Source organism: Motacilla alba, chromosome 3 (assembly GCF_015832195.1).
Source record: "Motacilla alba alba isolate MOTALB_02 chromosome 3, Motacilla_alba_V1.0_pri, whole genome shotgun sequence".
In the NCBI taxonomy this organism is placed as follows: domain Eukaryota; kingdom Metazoa; phylum Chordata; class Aves; order Passeriformes; family Motacillidae; genus Motacilla; species Motacilla alba.
In genome coordinates, this window is record NC_052018.1 from 97887949 (window position 1) to 97909284 (window position 21336).

General features: G+C 42.4%; 1 protein-coding gene across 7 annotated transcripts in view; it reads right to left on the reverse strand.

Moving 5' to 3' along the window:
• Positions 1 to 21336, reverse strand: part of MEIS1 (Meis homeobox 1) — a 107861-nt gene that overhangs the window by 48836 nt on the left and 37689 nt on the right. For all 7 annotated transcript variants that reach the window (XM_038133796.1, XM_038133793.1, XM_038133794.1 and 4 more), the window contains one exon: positions 2170 to 2315. In XM_038133796.1, coding sequence (XP_037989724.1) covers positions 2170 to 2315 — 146 coding nt within the window. The remainder of the gene's footprint in view (positions 1 to 2169; positions 2316 to 21336) is intronic.

Genomic DNA, 21336 nt, shown 5'->3' on the forward strand with positions numbered 1-21336 from the left:
TGCCCTGCAAAAAAACTGCATGCTTCACATGGCTGGGCTGGCTCTGCACAGGGGATAGTGGATTTTTAAAGCAAGCTTTAGCTCAGTGTTACAAGGTAGAAAATGCAGCATTGCATAGGTCCTGGAAGGAATGGTTCTTTCTGTATTTCAGTGTTCCAGAAGCAGAGACTACCTTACAAGCAGATGTCCAGATATTGTCTCCAGGGGCTGCTATGAGCTTCTGAGACTAAGCATGGAATTAGCTACAGGGTCAGGTCAAGCTCATGTAGTTAAATGCTCTACACAGGGTGCTCCCACCACAAAGGCTTTTTAGAGAGACACTGTAGCCTTCTGCCATATTCCCTGGAAGGCATTTGGAGGGGGCATACCCGGTCCAGACTAAGAGTGTGCTGAAGACTGCTCAAACAGTTTGCCAGTATTGACCTTTGTGTCCCTGTGCTCAGATTTAGGTGATGCTTTATTTACTGGCACAAACACAGAAACAGGCCACTTTCAGGAAAAAAAAATTATACTACTCAATTTGCAATTCCTCACTGGAAACTACAGGAACTGACAAGCAGTTGTTCAGCGTTCCCTAGTGTGCCTTGTCCTGACTACAGAACTTCCAGGGCCTCCCCTGATTCCTGAACCTAAACCAGGTGCATCAGGCTGGTGTGAGCACTGCTGCTGGGCACAGCACCCATGGACTGTTCTGGGGGTAGATGTCCTTAACCTCACATCTACCTAGCAGAGAGATACCAGGTGTCAACTCATCTTGGGTGAGGACCTACAAAGGGGGAGCAATCAACACCAAAGGGACCTCAGCCTTCAGGAAGCGATGGCACTGAACACACCAGACAGGGCTGAGGACCTGGCAAATCTGGGGCATGGCTGACAAGGAGTCTGCCAGAGAGAGAGATTAACCTGGAGATATCTGAGGCCCTCTCTGGCCTCCAAGGAGCAGGGCTCCAACATGAAGGTTCATTCATAGCAACCCAGGACTGCACAGGACAGGATTCCCTGCCTGATCCCCGTGCTGACAAGAGTCACGGCAGATATCTGGTTTCTTGGCTCAGCAGCGGATGGAGGGGTGATGTGCATGAGCACTTCCTCCCCTTTACGAGTACACCCTTGGCACAGCTCCCACTGGGGCTGGGCAAGCTGGCCAGCTTCTCGTTTCATCCTGACCCCATCTACAGGCAGAGCAAAGAGTCAGATACAGGGGTTAGAGGCAGGAGCCCTTCTTCACCACCACCTGCAGACACCCTAGCAGCCCTTGCCTGACCCTTATCCTCCTGGCACAGAAAGGCTGAGGCAAAAAACCTGGAGCTCAAAGCCCAGATCCCCACAGTGGATAAAAACACAGTGACAGATCACTACAATTCGATGAAGAAGGAGAATGGCATTACAAACACTTTTCTAAAAGCTAATGTTTGAAGGTGTGATGCATATTATAAAGCCTTGAAAGCAGCTCCAGCATCCATCTTAACCCCACACACCTGTACAGAGCTTTGATTTCTAATCCCAGGAATAAATAACCCCATACAGGTAGCTGTGGTAACAGAAATAACTATGCATACCCTCACCACCTCCTAACATTAAATACAGGGGTAACTTACACTCTGGGAATGAGAATGTCTCAAAGGAAAAAAATTATACTTTCCTATTAAACCAGATACATTCAGACCTTTCATCATGAAGCTTCTGATGATCTCTAAAAAACATCTGAATAAGATATCTTTGTTTGCTTTTGGCTTTATTTTTTAATCTTCCCAATTGTTTTCTGCAATTCTCTGGAGCACAGAACCAGGGGCCAAATGCTGCTCTGTGCTCCAAAGCAGAGAGACCCACTGCAAAGCAGGACAGGTCTGCAAGGTTGTATTCATATAGGCTTTAAGTAAAAATCACATTTGGCAGTGATGGCCCCTTAACAATTGCGTCTCAAACAAACAAACAAATCTGAAAACAACACACACACACACACACACACAAAAACTCCATACCATAAAAACATACACTCTGTGCTCTTCCCCTGGCATCTAGCAAATGAGGCAACAACAACAACTCTGCTCAGAAAAGTCCCTCTACTGCCTGGCAGCAACATCATAAGTATTTTTTGCTTTCTATGACTACTACAACTATGACATTATCCATGTTTTATTTTGCATATGTGATCTAGAGTTCACTTACTGTTAGATGCTGGAACAGCCATGCCCTCATGATATTTGTGGCTACTTTGGGAAAGATGCCACGCTTTTTATGTCGCTTTTTGTCCTTATCTGGATCATCATCATCACCTGTGCTGGGGGAAGCTACACTGTTGTCCAAGCCGTCACCTGTAAATATAGTGAATCAAATTTTGACTTATGCTACCTTTATATACTTCAGCCGAAGCCTGGCTTTGGGTATAAACTGCATGAATATTTAAATGAGGTATAAATTCTTTAACAATGTAATTCACCAGGGGTTGAGAGGATGGGGGAAGGGGGGGGGGAAGAGACACGGGGAGAGGGAGGGGCTCAGAAATGTGTTAGCCCCATGCTGGTTTATCTTGAAGGACAGTGTGGCAATCTCCACCATTGTAACCCAGAACAAAAAATGCTTACAAATTATAAAAAAAATATTTGCAAGCATTCAACTTGCAAAGGTGGAAATGCTGGCTCTTCTTCACACTAGGTCACTTCCCAAAGATTCATCCCAATCAGCTACTTTGGCTCAGCTGACAATTAGGAAAGTATCAATGGTGTTCTGGGATGGGGATCATGACACGTGTGAAGCTGGGTGCCTCATCCCACCCTGGGGCGTGAAAAGTGGGGTGAATGCAGCTCCCTTGCAACATCATATTCTCTCAGCAAATTCAGAAAAAAAGCAAATTACTGAGGCATTGTTTATGTTAAGTCTTTTACTTTAAGATGTTGGACTTCCCCTGATTCTTTGATGGGAGGTGGGTAGCTAACTGGGTCCCCTCTTCCCAGCCCCAGCCAAAATAAATTCAGAGGGGGATAAGAAGGCACCAATTTGACATACAACATCAGGAATTAACACCCTGCTTTGTGCCAGTGTGCCATATTTGTAATAGGTGTCTGCTGTGAAACAACCACTGATCCAGAATGAATTTCCTTAATGCAGAGAAGGTCTCAGACAGTTCTCATCACATTAGCAACACGTCTGTGGGAGGATGCCACTGTGTAACAGCCCGCTTGGGTCTGGGCTGATGGCTTAGCGGCCAAGGGAAAACAAAAGTTGCACTGCCTAGCAGTTTGCATGCAATTTTTGTTGCAAACAATGAAAGCAGTTTATAAACAAGTCCACAGAGCAAAGAAGTTTTTGCGTTGAATGCATGTGGACTGAACAACATATCCTGGCTTCCAGAGACACTGTATTTGTAGCAACACAGATTTGTGATGTTATTAGGCAAGTGTTTTTTGCACCCCCAGGCAAGAATGATGAAGAAAGTAATCTCAGTTTGGCTGAATACAAACTATATCCGTTAGAGACAAAAATAAAATATATTTTTTAAAAAGGGATGCGGACTGTCATGATTTGTTAAACAGCTTTCAGCACCAAAAAAAAAAAAAAAGCTATTATTAGTGTTACATTCTTAGCATGGCAAATTTATAATTGTTCTTATGACTTGGCCTGTGTCTTTAATGAAACTGTAATCTTGAGCAGTTACAGACAAACACTAGATTTCTAGATTTTTATGAAGAAATTAGATATCCAACAAATTCTTTGAAAGCCCAGTACGTAAAAAAGGGCTTTTATACAGAGAAGCAATTCACCATATAAAATAATAATTCATAAAAGAAACATGAGCAAAGGAAACAACTCAACAGCATTTAAAATTCCACAGGCTAATCTACTTTCTGTCTGCAAGAGGCAAACAAGGAAAAGAAAAGTATTACGCATTCATTGATTAAAAATGAAAAGCTTCTAACCTAATGACACTGCCTTTCACAACCTCCCTGCCATTGTCCACCCACCTTCTCCCCCCACCCCATTTTTTAAAAAATATACTCATTTCAAACCCCCTTCAGATTAATTTAGCAGGCATTGCCTCATGCCTGATGGGAGGAGGACTCATTGATAATTTATGGAAATATCTACTATAATCCAAGGGAGATTACTTTTTTTCCAGCTTTGTGCATCAATAGATAATCAAGGCCTTCAAGCAGCCTTAGCTTCCCATTACCCCGGGCAAAAGAATTCCTGAAAGCATGCCTCCAGGGCACCTGAATTATATCCTCCATTAGGGGAGGAAAAGCTTTCTGCATTCCACCTACAACACTCCCCAGAACCTTTCCTGTTTATTTCTGCTGTATGAAAGCAGAAGCATTAGGAACAGGATTTTTTAAGTGAAGACTTGTGTAGATACAATGGAGAAACCTTTCAAGCGCGAGCCAGATCACCTCCTTCAATCCCAGGCAGTGACCTATCCCAAATAAAAGGTTTCTGTTACATCATTAGCTCAAGCCAAAAACAGCCTTGGCTTAATGCACAGTTTGTTCTTCCTACTGTTTTTAGGCAAATACTGCTACTTTACTCCCATCTGGGAGGGAAATTACACTGCTGGGCTGTAATCTAAGACAAGATTTTCATTGGAAGCAAATGCTTTCAATCCAGTGTAAATACTGGTGTATGTTCAGAAAAGCCTAAAACAATAAACCCTAGCCTCAACTGACACAAGTTAGAGAAAGTGGAAAGCACGTAAAGGATAAGAAAGTGCCCGGCTATCCTCAGAGCAAATGCTTCAGTAGACTTCTGTAAATTGTTTAACCTCTTCCACTTTTTTTAAATGGAGAATTGATCCCGTAAAGACTGAAACCACAGAGAGAAGTCTAAATGGTCAATTGTGGATTTTAGTATTTCCATCTACTTTGCAACTTGATACACTCACCTCTGTGAGGTCTCCAGAGATTGCCCCCTCCTTTTCTTTTTCCCCCCTCTTTTCCTCCTTTTAAAGATCACTACAAACTTGAAGCACCACTGACCAGCCACACGGTAGCAGCTACGAACTGCATTTGTAAAATGTCGGTGGCAACTCTGTTCCTGAAGTTGACTTCTCCTGCCGCCAAATGAAGGCGAACTGAAAAGGTGGAAATAATCATAGAAATGATGCTAGTCCATAAACAAGCTTACAGCCTCATTAGTATAGCGGGAGGCTCCGCTGGGTGATTTATGCTTGTTTTGCTGATGCCATGAGGAAATGCCATAGGGCAACTTTAGCCAGCTGCTAATGGTTTCTGACAGCTTCTTAGCAACTAGTGCAAGCAAGGCCGTGGCGTTCGCTAGTGACAGAAACCTAAAATGTCATATTATCTGCCCATGTGTCATGAAGTCCGTGTGGCAATTAACTAGTAGGCCAGTGACTGAGGGGCCACAGGCTCTCCAGAATGGCCCATGGCTATTTGGGGTCAAAGCAGGCGCAGCGTTCATCTTTATGCTGCACATATGCGTGGGTGTGTTCATGATCCCCATCGTGCTCCCTCTGTCCTGCTCCTCCATCAGTTTGGTCCATGCAGATCCTTTGTCCATGGAGAAACTCTGTCTCACTTTCTCTTTAGGCATGGCATGACATTATCAGAGAAACTGCAAGTAATCTGTCTTGATATGATGGTTGGAAATGGCACTTTAATTGGCAATACCTGATTCCCTGGTTTTGAGTGCTGGATCCGAAGGTGCTAGCTGTTTTTCTGCTCGCTCGCAAATTAGTCTAAAAGGATTTAAGATCACTGAAGCAGACTCGTTGCCTGTCAAATTGCTGGGAGCACAGCAACTCTGCACAGCAACTAGATGCTATTTTAAAAAAAAAAGCAAATGCAGAGCCTGTAAGGAGCAGAAGGAGAGCCCAGACTCCACACGCCTGTTCCCTGGCGAGCACAACCAGGCGCTATATGTCAAACTGTCAAACCTTTCAGCATGGCCGTTTGCCCTTTCAAATAATATTTAAGAATTGTTTTTATACAATTTTTTATAGGCCATGGTCTAGTGAAAGAGGCCAACCAACAGAGAAAGGAATTTGTACTACAATTCGTCCATGGACGATTTCTTGACAGACCCAGGCCAGTCCCCACGGAGCGAGGCAGGTGACCTGTGGCAGCTCCCTGGCTGTTGGGGAGCTCCGATTTCAAACGCCTTCAACTCCAGCATCCCAGAGTTGCCTATTTAAGCACACCCAGGCATTTAGGCTGTGCTATCCCTGTTCCATTCAAGAAGGGATAAAGCAGCATTTATCGTATTCAGCCCTGCTGAATGGCTCAGACTGGCCATGCCAGCAGGGGCTCCTCTCACTGTGTTCCCCTCTCCACTGTCACAGCGCCTTACGACTTCTCTTCCCCTCCCACTCCCCCAAAAATCAGAGGCAGAAGCAGCAAAGGGCAAATGACTTTACAGCAGCCCCTCGAGTGGGTAATGCTCTCTTTGTCCCGGGTGATATGTTATAAACCTTTGTTGACAAAATAGGTGCTTCTGGAGAGCAACTTGGCACAGGCACTTGCCTTCAGCAGCCATGGTTGTGGCAGGAGTTTACTGGTGATTCAAAGTCTCCCTCACTCCCACACCAAACTCCAGTTAAATGTCATCACCCTGCGATGCTGGAAAGCCTGGCAGTGTGGCACAGCTGGGTGACTTTGAGCCACTGCAGCTCCCAAATCTACTCTCAAACCTCAAACATCAAGGCCACCCAGATATAACATAAATATTCCCAATCCCAAGTCATGGAGGTTTCTGAAAGGATGGGAAATTCAGATGTTCTAAAAACTCCAGCCTTTTGCTTGACTGCAAAACCCACGCCTCTGCATGGAGCTCTTTAGACGAACATTCCCAAATGATTTTAACTGACCAGAAACCTCAGTATCAAAGTTCCAAGTACAGCTTTACTAGAAGTACCTTCACCAGATGTAACAGGTTATTTCTCACTCCACATAACCCTGTCCTACTACCAAGTCTGCTTCCTATTCCTCTGACAGGACATCTAAGAGGGCTTTTGGGGTCTAGTGTTTCATTTTCTGGGAGGGGGTAAGAGCAAGGCACTGGCTTTGCTGAGGTATACCAAACAATATGATGAACACTTCCAGCTTATAGAGTCCAGTTCTACATAGGAATCTAAATACATGGCTTTAAGGAGTTCACAGGAGAAAATGTGGAAGATGTGCACCCAGAAGCCCTAGGAAAGGCCCGGAGCAACTTTTAAGTGGACTGACTAAAAGCTCCTTATGTTCAACTTATTTGTATGTGTCGAAATGTCTCCTGTTAAAAATAGTTTCTGCCTCCTAGAAGAACTTCACAGTTTACATTTACTTTTGTATTTCATGAGCTAATACAATTTAAATGTACACCATGTTTGGACAAAACCTGTTGACTTCTGTAATAGATTTTTAATGTATTCAGTGCTATGAACTGAAACATCTAACATGATGGCCCAAAATTAATGGTCTTTTCATGAATGTCTTTTTTTTTCCCTAATTCTATCATAATTTTTTTGCAAGCATTTAGATGCAAGTTCCTCAAATTCCTGCTTTTGGTAGCATGAGAAATCTTAAATTCCCAAAGCCAAGTATTTAACTGTTCACTGCCCATGCACAGCTCTATTGGTTCCCTTCTCTTTTAAATATTCCAAGAACCAAAAACTCTTCAGTAACCTTTCCAGGTAAGTGGAAAAGAAGATTCATTAGCTTCAAGCAACATAATATACTAGAGAGATTGTAAGTGGCAAAATGGCTTTCCTTAACCTTTCTTCTGTGTCATATTCCAATGTAGAGTAACTACTGTGATTTCCACAGCTTTACCTATGTTAACCCTGACAGAAACAAAACTCCAGTTTGCAAGATACCCACACATCCAACATGACAACTTTTCATGGAGCAAACCAGACCTATGTGTCACATTTTCCTATGAGATACAAAATCATGAATTCTCAAAAAAAGCAGATCCACAGATGCAACAAGCTTTTCTGTGAAGCAAGAGAGGGAATACTGTTCACAGGAAACAGAACAAGGATCATCATTTCAGACCACCAGCTTTGAACAGTCTTGGTTGCAATCAAAGAACGTGGAAATTTCTCTCTATGTATATATTTTTCAATTTGTTTCAGACACAACCAGTTCCAACTTGGCACAGGAATGTGGTCAGCAGAAGTCACACCCAAATGACTCTGACGTGAGTCAGTGCAGCTATTATTCACATTCACAAGTACTGAAGGACAAGTTCACTACTCAGGAAGTATCATTCCTCCTTAGAGCAAGGTGGCTAAACAGGCAAGCTGAGCAGCACAGGGGCTGAGTGCTCAGGTATGCCCGGAGAGAGCTGGAAGGCACTCACACAGTCTGTGGGTATGTGCCCAGCTGCTAAACCAAGCTGTACCTATCCATTGAGGAGAAACACAAGTTTTAATATTAAAAGGCCATTAAGTTTAGAATACTTCCTCAAAACACATTATTTTAAAATTTAAACACACATGCATATATTGCATATGTAACATTAACTCACTGATGGCTCTCAATTTGCCAATGCCCAAGCAAAGCACATGAGCTGAGAATGGCACTACCAAAAAAAGGTACTTCAGAAAACATAATAAAACTATGGAATTTCTTCACTGGGAAAAGCATTTTCTATTATTTTGTGCCCATGGTTTGTCAGATGTGAGGAAGCACCCACTCCTGGAGATCCTGAGGTCAATGGCAATCACCTCAGTACATTGAATGGCCTACAGAATGCCCAAAAAATAATTTACTATGATGGTGTAGCTCTGCTTGTGATTTGAAAAGTGGGGTTGATGAGGGACCTTTTTTTTCATATTCCTTTAGGAGAAAGCCTCCTCAAATATACTTAATAAAAAGTTAATGAAGAACAACAAGGTTGGAAATGAGCACTAGCAAGGAACAAATACCACGTGTCTGGGTATGCACAAATCTCTTAAGGAGATGCAGTGCATGTTTCATGCAAGGATTCAGATCACGACATAAACAGTGGGAAGTTGTCAGTCACAGATAGTATCCATATTTACAAGATACTAAAGGACACAGTTGCAAAAATATCCTACACAAATATTCACAAATAGTGAAACCTGGAAAAGTATAAATTACACTGCGGCATTTCACAAACTTTCAAAGTTTTTTCTTGAACCATTGTACTTTCTTCTTCAGAGACAAGAGCACCTTTTTCTAGGAACTCAACCATCTTCTTCTGACTTGAATACCCTTCATTCAATCAATGAGCAAATCAGTTGTCTATGCAAAGAGCTGAAACAGCATTGACAAATAGTGGGGGAAAACCCACAGATTTTACTCATCTTCATTTCTTTGGCAGCTTTTTATAGCTGAAGTGAAGGAAACCTCTTCTCTTGCACCAGGTAGCACTTCTTAATGAGGTTCAGAAAACTACATTATTATGGGTAAGTTGTGCCATATTTCTGGAGCTGTGCATCATCGAATGAAATACTAAACAGAAAGCAATTCATTGTATGGGAAGTAAACAACTTTCTGCTGCCAGCAACAGAAGTTTACTTTGAGCAGTTGGAAGCAAATACCCCACAGAAAAGTATTTGATTAAACAGAAAAACATCCTGTTTTAACCAAGAATGGTAAAAAGCTTAAAAAGTTGGGGAGTTTTTTCCCCTAACCTAAAAGCCACTGTGATGACCCTACAACTTTTTGGGACAAGCTGGTTTTCAGTCATCCTCTCTTTGTTCAAATACAGGTCTTTTTTATGAAACCTATCCTCTCCAACCTCATCAGGAGAACTAGTCCCATCAGTTGCATTCTTAATGAAAAGTCAACTACACACAACTGAGACATGGGTAAATCCACCACTGGATTCCATCCAACTTACTTCCTTGTAAAGCAGGAGCACAAGAAGCAGCAGGAGCACAGGACAGCTCCGCCACAGCTCTGGGGAAATATGTCCAAATAATGCCCCAAATGGCCATGAGGTCAACTTCTGTAAATCTCTACAGCTCCTTAACAACTGGCTCTATCTTTGTGTTTATCCAGCTCCTAAGACACTTGACTCTTGGACTGAGCACAAGCAGCTATAAGAGGCTCAAAGCAAAGATCAGAAGCATATTACGTATAAACTAAGGGACACGTTATCTGTAGAAACAGTTTATTATGTGGAGCATTTGAGTAGGCTTCCTTCCCTAAACATAGCTAAATTGCCTTGTGCCCTGCCTACATGCCTGCTCCAGAGGAGAAGACACTGTAGATTTCCAGTTTTACAACAGAAAATATGTGCCAGAACATTGACACTGTCCAACTAATTCAAAATGAGGTTGTTCTACTGAAAACAGTTTTTAAAAAAAAAAAAAAAAAAAAAAAAAAAAAAAAAAGTTGGGCAAGACAAACCAAAATACTTGGGATTGTTGAACCAAACAAAAGCATTTTACTTTGGGCCAATTCAAGACCAATCAGTACTGACCCAAGCTGCAGTTTGCACTGCAGGAACTATAGCTCAGATACTGTTTGCCTCAAGTCCTCTTTTGCAGAGCTGGATCCCCAAAGCCACCATAGTCATCCAGCCATAATGAACAGGAGAGGGTTAGTCTAACTGCAGCTCAGGCAAGTCAGGATTCCTGACCTACCAAACCCACATGAGCTATTTCCCATTGGAAGTTGCCATGTGGTTTGTGTCAAGTAAAAAAGTTCTTGTGGATACACAATGTATTTTCTTCTACTGCCATCCACTTTAAAGTAGGATCAAAGCAAAAAAAATTTCCTTCTCCCTAGTCCATCATCTGCCAATAAAAACCAAGACACAAATGAAAGAAAACAAACACTGAACTTCACTTTGCATGCCATGGCTGCATCACATATCCTATTTCCCCACATACAGTGACATATATTGTCACTTTGCAACTGCAAAAGGCAGCTCTAAAAGTGATGAGAATAAAATGCCCCCATCTCATCTACCTTTCCTCTTTTGACAGTAACAACATCTTCACTGCCATTGCTAAAAACCAACCATCACATCATACAGCTTTATAAAGATCCACTTGCTCCAGCAAATCCCAGCCACTGAACCCTCCCAATTGGGTAGCTAGTGAAAAAACATCTGGCTTTAAACCCATGACACAAATGAATTATCTCCTCATACTCAAAGCAAGTGGAAGATAATTTAGATTTGTTATGGAGTATTATTCCAAAAACCTTCATGAGGCAACCTGGTAATTCCCACTGCATGACCCTGTATCGCACAGCTATGGAGAAGAGGGCAGGGAAGAGGTTTGGCCATGTCCCAGAAGAACCTCAAGCTGTCTTTGAGGTCCACGTGCCTGCTGGCCTAAACTACTGGGCAGAGAGGCTCAGAACGTCAGGGACTTGTGAATCTTCTAGTGCCTGGGCTTCATATGAATAAGGCAAGAGTTGGATCCAAAACAATTATACTCCTGTTTTCTAAGGAACTATATGAAACACTTGCAACCATGAACTGAATGGATGGCATTTGGACTGCACCATGAATTTCCTCCCCTCATCCTGTCCTAGCTCTGTCTGGGATGCTCAGAAGCAGCATGCTTTGCCCCTCAAAGACAAAATCTTATGTTACCATGCACATAATGAACTCAGGAAAAACACCTAATTCCACTGCTCTTGTTCCTCCAGCAAAAGGTGGTTCCTCTGGATTATCTGTGACAACAGTGGGAGGCTGCTCCTCAGGAAAGGGGTGAGAAGCCAAAAGGAGTAAATTTGGCAGAGCCAAGCTCACATAAAATTTTCTTCCACTACTGCTCCTCTTCCAGCTCAAAAAGCAAATCTGCTGTGATGAGGTAGCACTTAAGAAAGGTGCAATAGGAAAAATCAATCCTGAAGTCAGGCTTTAATGTGAAGGCATGGTGACATTGAGTCTGATGGCCAGCAAACAGGCACACTACTGCCACTCACACAGCTCCTGCTGCCCTCTGCTCTGCCCAGATTCTGTGGGTCTACAGGATGACAGGGATCAAGCAATGACTACCATGGTGATCAGGTCACTAACTCTTCTTCTGCTGCAAACACTTTTCCCCTAAATATTCCTTGGGTTTGGGAAGGTGGGGTGGCACTGAGGGGCAGGTCAGGGTGCATCCAAATGGCTGGTGTGAACCCAGCCCCCACGACAGAGCCTGAAAATTCAGAGGGCTCAGAGAGCCCTTTAGAGAATAACAGTGATGGGGAGGTGGTCTTGACCCTGCTCCTTGTGGTTGGCCACTAGCCACCAGGCTCAGGTCCCGAGTCTCCCTGATGTCCCTACCTAGGAGCACACAGGAAGTGACAGTCTTTTCAGGAACTTCAGTCCTACTAAGATAGCACATCCCCTTAGGCTCCAGCTTAATGTATTCATGACAGTGCTATGTTTTGGGCTTCCTACGACTTTCTATCACAGCTTCTGGTGTTTTGATGTTTGATTTACAGTGCAGTTACAGTTTAAGGTGTGTGGTTTTTTCCAAATTAAAACAAACAAACAACAAATCCAAATGGAAATCATCCAGGAACAAACAGGTATTAGAGTCCAAAACACACAATGAAGGTGAAAGAAAAGTCAGATCAATGCTGGACACTTAAAAACTTTCCCTGAGTATCACCTACAGGTGCATGTTCACCCTATTTTTTCCTCTCATCTTCCACACTACATATTTCTAGATATTACCTGCCTAGAATTACCTTGAATAGGCAAACTGATAGCAGGAAAGGGACAAGCTTCTGGTGCACCCCAGAATTTGATTATTATTGATGTCATACATACATCTCATGGCATCAGTTCCAGCTGTGAGAGAGATGAATGATAGGAAGGAGTTAACTCAGCCATATGCAGCTCATCTCTTTGACTCCATAAGAGTGTTTAACCAAAATCCCACAGAAATCTCAAAGCAAAGCTGGGTCATAGCAAAAAGCCATATCTTAAGAAAAAATAAACAAAATGTTTACATCTTTCAAAAAAGTAAGCCAAAAATTTTTTTCTGGTTTCTTTTTCAACTCACAGCATTTGTCATTATCTCTAAGAGCAACAGAAATAGAAATGTGTAGAAAGCAAAAACTGTAAAAGCTTTCAGTAATTTGATGTACTTTAAATTACACAAATGAGTAACCAAGGAAGCTAAAGAAAACCTCAGGTTCTAGCAGGCTGAAACCACAGGCATCAGCTTCCCCATGGCAGGTATGGACCACAAGGAAGAAGAATCTCGCTTTTATGATGAAACAACCGCATCCTTGTTGAAAGGGCTGAGGACCTTGTCTTGCCCCTTCCACCCACCAGTGGTGGAAGAGGACTCTCACCTGTCCAGCTCACCACTCCATCTGTCTCCTCCTGAGGCAGGCTTACAAAATCACCAGCTTCAGTGCCTACAAAAATCACCAGCTTCACCTTCCTGACTGCCAAAACATCCTGTTCGGATGGTACCCTCCTAGCTGAGGCTAACAAGGAATGTATTTCTGCTGTGCACCCCATCTTTTTCACCTCAGCCTTCAGGATGTTGTTCTCAGCTGATGTGCAAGGACCCAACACACACACACGAAGCCAACACTGCACCAGGTCAAACACCAGCAACATCCCCATGTCCTTCCTGTCCATGCAGATATCAAGGAAGGTTTTATAGGCATTGGTTGCCACATAAAGGAAAAGACAGACTTTTTTAAGCATCCTGTAAATGCCAGGAAAAGAGAAGAATGGAAAGGAAATGAAAGGAACAACCTGGAAAGGACAATGGAAAAGCAGGAGACCTTAGCTCCAGGGAGAGAGCTGACCACAGTTTTAGCCCTGCCTTCATCTATAGAAGATGTTTGCTTTTATTAATTTTGGAAAAAATGTGGTGCATGAGCTAAGACACCCCTGGGCAGATTTAACTTGGGTGACCTGAACTTACTCAGCAGATCACCATAGATCTCTCTGACCTTGGCAGTGACACAAAGATCATATTTTCTCATGGACAAATTACTCTGAAATAATTCTGCCAATGTATTAGGCATAAATAGCCTTTTATTCAGGACTGTGAAAATACATTCGCTCTTTCTGCCTCTCACCTTTCCAAACAAAATCTATTTATTGGAATAAGGAAAACCCCGCCCTTCATTAAGGTCTGGGTACACATCTCAAGGGCCAGACAGAAGCTTGGCTGCTTCATGCTCATGGCAATGTGTTTTTAGACGTTGCCTTCAGCAAGATGCATTTTGGAGTTAACTGCTAAGTCTTGTTGCTTTTGATTGGAATGGTCAGCCTGCACATTTGCAAATGAACATACAAATACTTTCAGACATGAAAGTGGCAGTAATTTTAGGTCAACAGTGGGAATGTTCAGCTTCAATCACCAAAACAGAAAACACAATCCTCAACATACATCTAACAAGTGAAGAGCAGCTCTGTGAAAACCAGCCAAGCTGCACTGAGATAAGCAAAAAATTCCCTAACACCCACATCTCAGCCTTGCAGAAAATTGACCAGTTTGGAAGGAACAGGTAAACAGTGTGCCCTTGGACAAGAGTCAGAACAGCTTGGATGATGTAGACCTTTCCGTTCAGGAGTTGCACTGGTTTTGGCATCTGGTCACTTGAGGTCACACCACAGAGCTCTGAGGCTCTGCAGAAGCTCTGTATGCTTCCTCCCCAAAACGGAGGTGGCCAAAGTGGCTATTAAAATCAGTTGTTATTCTGATGCCACCTGAGTCTTAATTGCTGAGAAGATGGGGACTGCAACCACAGAAAGGGCTTTATGGCACTAGCTAAGGAAGTATCAGTTTTTGAGGTCAGAATAACATCCCTTAAAAATATGAATCAGAGTGGTTCTTTCATACTGCAATTTGATAAAGGCAGGCAAAACATTAACAGACTATTTTGATGAAGGTCAGGACAGCTTTGTAATATATATACATATTAGAGACATGCTTAGATATGTGCAAAAAGAAAGAAAATACTTGAAAATCTGTATTTAAATTATCCTGTAGCAGTCAAATAAATCCTTGTAAATACTATTTCCTGCTTCCACTCTGAATGAGTCTCTTCTAATAAACTCATTGGATGTTGAGAAAACACAGTTTTCCAACAGTGTGTTAGCTGCTTTCTTCCTCCATATGCAATTTTTGCTGTATGGCTGATGCCTTAGGTCCTGCAGGCAAGTGTCTCAGCCTGAAGACTGGGTCACCAAGGCTTGTCAGGCAGAAAAGCAATCAGAGTCACAGATCTGCACTCTTTCCCATTGCACTTCTGGAACAATACTCACTGATGCCAAAACAGGTGATTCTCTTGAGACTGGAAAAGGCTTTCATAAATACCTGCAAATCATCTGAGCAGTTGCCAACAATACCAGCCTCTGAACCATTGCTAATCATGATGCTGGTTTCTATGCAAAGCAACTCTGAATTTTGTCATTTTAAATGCTTGACCAGCTGCACCTGCGATTTGTGGCTGAGACAGATGAGGAGATTGCTTTTCAGCTGAACTTTCAATTTCAACCTGTGATTATAGATGAAAATCTTTCTCACCTAGACTTAACAGTTTCTATGGAAGAAACTTTGACATAAGCACCATATTTGCAATGAACATGATCTCAGCAGTGACCTGAACAAGGCAGTATTGACCTGGTAAGGGCAATTGCCTGTAAGATCATGGGGAAGCTATCCTTTATGCTCACCCCTTACCAGCTCAGGAGACTTCATGCATATTCAAAGCTGCGCATGAGCCTCACCCAAAAGCATGTAAGGAGAGGCTCAAGATGAGAGGGGCACATCCAAAGATTCCATGAGTTGTAAAGAAGGAGGTCAAAGTCTCTGAGCAGTCAAAAAACATGCTGCAAAGCCCAACTTTCCAAGGCACTGCAAGAATCTGTGCTGGTTATGACTCCTGCAGAGCAAAGAGAATGACTCACAAGAAAGCCTCTGCCAGGACAATCCTGGAAACTCAGCTCCCTTCCCTGGGTTTACCCTGGAGAGCCATCCCCCAAGATCCCAGATAAGACAGGCTGACAAGATGCTGAATGAAAGTCCACACTGTTGTTGCCAGTAACCTGCACTCCCTCCACACCTGCAAACCTCCAGCACTACCCTTCAGCTTTGTCCTGCAGCCTCCAAGGAAGCAAGCCCTGAATTTCACCACATTTCATGTTTCTGGGGCACAGGGGGCACACAGAGCACAGTTCGGAGATATTTTTCAGAACATCCAAAGTGGATTTCAAATGGAAATAAGAGTTCAATATTCTGAATAAAAATTATTAACCCCTTACCTCTCTACCTCATGTGCTAATCAGGATTGCTACAAATACAACCACAAAAATGAAGTGGAAAAATTAGCCATTTTGAATGATTATAAGTACACTTAAATGGACCAATGTACATCTTATTAGTTTGGAGTAGAAGTAGGTTAAATTCTAATTTTATATTTAAAAACACAGAGAAGTTCTGACAAATGCAATGCCAGTTGCCAAAGGACCCTGTGCCCAAACAGCATAACAAAGCTAAATACGGCCATTCCTACCACCTCAATTCAGCAACAGATTTTGCTTCAAGGCTTCCCTCATGGAGCCTCTCATCTCATGCAAGACCTCAATGATGTTTAGTTGGAGGTTAAGCAAAGCGCTGCTACACAGTTTCAGAAGCCCCACTCATCATGTTTTAGATTTAAGTCCTCAGTTCCCAGAGTCATATGAGAACCTTCAAACAAAACCACGTATGCACTAATAAAACAAGCAACCTCTTGAAGTCAGCAAAAGCTGGAATGCTGGCTTCTTGACAGCTAGGCATGGGAATACAGACACTAACACCCCCTAAATAATGTTTAAAAAAAAGTGTATGTATATATATTTTTTTTTCTATGAATGCCAAGATTTTTGAACACTTCAGTTACCCATGCAGGTCTGCAAACACAACAAATGTCATGAGATGCTCAGACCACTGTGCTCAGGAGCTTTAGAGGACAGCCTCACCTACACATACAATACCTGAGCCCACTCCTCTAATCTCCAGCAGTACAAGACACTTTATTCTGCTTCTCCACAAAGAGCAAACATTTTCTTCCTAAAGGAATGTCAAGTTTTAGTACAGTTTCATCCTTCCTCACTCTAAGCATTTAAGTCAGACTGCCAAGCTAAGTGTCTAAACGAGGTGATTAGTCCTCCCTGAGTCCCTTCACAGTCAATGGAGAGAAAGAAACTCTCCGGAGAGTAATTCAGGATTGAGATGACTAGAAGGATATGTGCACTATTAGCTTTAAATACTGCACAGAACAGTAAAAACTTACAAGCAGCAATGGTCTAGCAAGGAAGCTATGGCTAATGAAGACTGAATATGCCCATCTCTGTTTCTAAGCAAGATCTGGACTTCAGGGCTCTTTCTAAAATTACTCAGGATGGAAAGGCTGAATTTAGCTCCCATCCATCTCCTTATCACAAGAATACAACCTGACACTTCCTGCCACAGAGAATCTGGGAAAATGCAAAATTCTACCTCTTATCACCAAATCATAATTAATTTCTTCTTCCTATTTTGCCTTACGTGAGAGAGGGGAAAAAAAACCCTCCTTGATAGATAACTAAATTTATGTCTTACCAAACTGAATGTAAATGCAAGAAACAGGAAGTTTTTACTTGGAAACTGGAATTTCAAGCACTCAGTGGCAAACAATGAAGCAGAGATAAAGATGCAATGGCAATGGTGGGGAACAGACCTGCCAAGCTTCCTGCCCAGGCTGACTCAAGAGCATGTGTCCTACCATGATATGGACGGGCCACACTGCTCGCTTTTATTTTGGAAATTGGTATTTGTTCCTGTGAAAGCCCCCATAAAAACAAGTCAGAAGACCAGACAATAGTAGACTCGGCATCTCTTATAGCCAGATCTTTTACTTAACACTTTAGCAAAAGATGTAATCAGCAGATCTTTGTCCATTTATACAATTGTCTCAGCAGTGAGGAGGATTGTATTACACTCTCCAGCACCTGCCAGATTAGAGCATCCAGTCCTCCCCATCACTTCAAGAGATTGAACTGATACTTGAAAGCACATTTGCTATTATATACTCCAGTCCTTTGGAAATGACATTACATAGATAGGGGGGCAGGCAAATATTGTCACTCTTTTATTATTCCTGATGTTCCCTGGCTTGTAATATCTGAGAAGTTCCCAGCTCAATGGGATTACTTTATCTTCCTCCCCCTTTCTTTATCTTTTCCCTCACCCCACAGGTATCCATCTCCAAATGGGACACTTCAGCAGGGGGTTTGCTTGACCCAGGTCACTCGAAGGTCAAGCTTTTCACCACTAGCTAATGCAAAGCTTCCCCCCAGCCCTTGCAACCCCAGGGGCCCATGCACCCCTCCCACACACCCCTCTCCCGGTCACGGGTGCAGATGAAGAAGGCAAATGCTCCTCACTGAACATACAGAAGCAAAATCTTCTCCATATGGAAACCAGAGTATGTTTTGTGTTTTTAAATAAACAAAGCAAAGGGAGAAGCTCATGAAAAATCAGCTCAGCAGTGCCTTTATTCCTGTACCAAACTTGAAGGATGGGAGACTTAACTAGTTAGGAGCAACTCAGACTATATTTTTGCCTACCAGAACAAAGTTTGATTTTAATTTGATTGATTTTAAGATTTACATGGAAGAAATACATACAAATGGATCAAATACATAGTAAAATAAATTGTTGACTCCCATGAAAGCAAATAAACCCAAAACAAATTTCACAGATCTCATCTACCAGCATTTGAGGTTTGTTTTATTTCATTATTTTGTATACATTTACAGAGCAGAAATTTGCTTAACTCTGCTTCACTTTTCTTTTACTGAAACAATAAGACTCTCTGCAGAATATTTTCGGCTTGAATATTATCACCAGGATAGCATATGGCAAACTAGCAGCAGGCAGTTTATCTTCATCCTCTTTGTAAGCTAAAATTAGCACAATGCTTTTGCAACAGCATATGATGTATTCAGACCAGTGCGATATACCTAATACAACCTCAGATCCATCCCTGGCTAACCTCCAATATCCAAGCAAATTGATTGCTAATTTTAACTGAGTATTGTATGTGTTTAGTATCAAGCTGGCAGTTATCAACTTGAGAGGCAATTTTAAGTTTAATACTGTCACTTCACATACACCAACTGCAACTGTAAATAAAATTTGTATATTGGTAACATACAGCATTTCAAGTCATCTGTACGAAGCAATTCTAATTTATATTAATACATTATGTATGGAAAGTCATGCTGTAAAATTGCATAATATGCATATTCTGCTTTTCAGTGATGCAACATAATTAATGGTGGTGAAGAGCTGATATACCCATGTCATGACTAACATGTTCCTCCTGCAGACTGTTAGCTGGTTACTTTATTGGGATTAAATTCAACCAAGTCACCAACATCCTTTGGATGAAATCAAAGCAAGTCATCACTTTACATTTCTTGATTAGGTGGTTATGCCAGCCCTTCCTCCTCTTCAGTCCGGTAAATTATGGCAACCTCAGGGGTTTTTTAGCTGGATAAATATGTAGTGAGACACTAATGTTAGCACTGCTTCCTAATTTGCTTCTTGCAGCTGTAACACCGAGGAACTTAGCACAACACTCCTCATAAAGGAAATCTGAAAGGTCCTAAAAGGTTCTAAAAATGCCCTGTGCTTCACAAGGGTGGTTTTACCACCCTTCTTGCCAAGTTGACAGAATAAAAAAGTGTAGTAGTAGGAAGTAGTCACGTCCAAGCACGTATATGAACAAACACACACAAACAATAAATATTTATAGACTGACACTCAAAGATTTTGTGGCTCAGCCTGCTCATCAATAGAACATCCCTCTGCTTCCCTACAGCCCATTACAGAACTACAATACAAAACCATACCAAGTCTGTCCAATAGTTGTACAGAATTAACATCACCACTGTTCTTGCTTTTACACAGCTGGCCTCATGCAGAATTTGCACGGGGTTAGTGCAGACAGATACAAAAAAAAAAGAAAGCAGGCAGGATCCTGCACAAAATCCTTCCCTGGGGCATTCTCATTGCCACAGGCAGGATGAGGGGACAGGAGAGATAAATAGATGCTTTGCTAAGTGGGGAAGGGAGGAGAAGTACAGAACATTTCAACTCCACTTTGTTGTCTCTTTTCCCCCTTGCTGTAATTTGCCTGCAATTTATCCCCTGCTCTTCAGCAAGAAGCTGCTACACTCTGATGCGGCAGTGCCCTGAAACTTTAACCCCATTTTAAATGACACTTAACTTGGAGCTGTTCAGTTAATGCTGACCTCATTCCCTCTTTCCCCTGCTTTAGGAAGACATTTGATGCAGTGCATGTGCTATAATCCAGGGCCCCAAGCAGGAACTCTACTGTGGCGTTTCTCCCTCAGTTCTGTGCCAGGGAGGGAGAAAGGGAGGAGATTCTCTTGGCACAGCAATGAGACCAACAAAAGATTCTCCATCCTACAAGCCTTGCTTCCATGACCTTCACTTACTGACCAGAGAAAGCTAAGATATGCCTTCTTCGAGGTCCGTTGGGACATTACAGACTCCAGAATATATTTAGCATGCATGTGACACTGCTATTCAGAGCAGTGGGGAAGATTTCAGAATAAGTTAGGGTATGTCTGCCACCATTAGGTCTTTTCCAAGGGCATAAGTGGTGTCTTCTAGTAGGTCTTCTCTCCTTCTGCAAAAGATGTACTTACAACCTGGAGACAATAGACAGTATTGGGGATGCAAGGACCATCTCTCACCGATGGGGCAGAATCAGCCACAAGAAAACTAAAGACTAAAGGACAAGTAGTCAAAAAGGCTGTCCCCACTGTACATTTATTTATTTATATGGAGTTTCTTCTTTCCCACACTTTCACATTACACTTCGGCAAAGAGCAACTGCAAAAACCTGACTGCAAAATCTGTGTGAGATTTTAAATACTCAAGAGGAAAAAACCCAACCAAACAAATACTCATAATATTTATAATAAATAAATAAGTTTTATATCTATAAATATACAAATACTAATATATTGGCTATTAGATGCCAGATGTAATGCCTTATGAGAGGAAGTTCCCAAGCTACAGCGTGAGGCAGGCTGGCAGTGCCTATCCTGATGTCACACTGCTCCACTGCACATCATGGGCCCAGCCATGCCCTCCCATGTCCTTTCCCACCTTCCAGGCCTGAGCAGCAAAAGTTCAAGCACACCAAACCAAAGGCTACATGGAGAAGGTATCATGGCTAAAGAGTCAAAGCAGAAAGGTGGAAGACTTTACCAACAGCACCCTCATTCAAAGACCTGCCAGAGCAGTGTCAGGCATTTGCTTAGTCACAGCCCTACAATCCCAACCCAGCTTGGGTAGAAGGGACATTAGGCATCTCCCTCTGGTATTTCTCATGTCACCAACTAGTGGGTCACCAGGCCAGTGAGAAGGGGTCCCTGATGAAT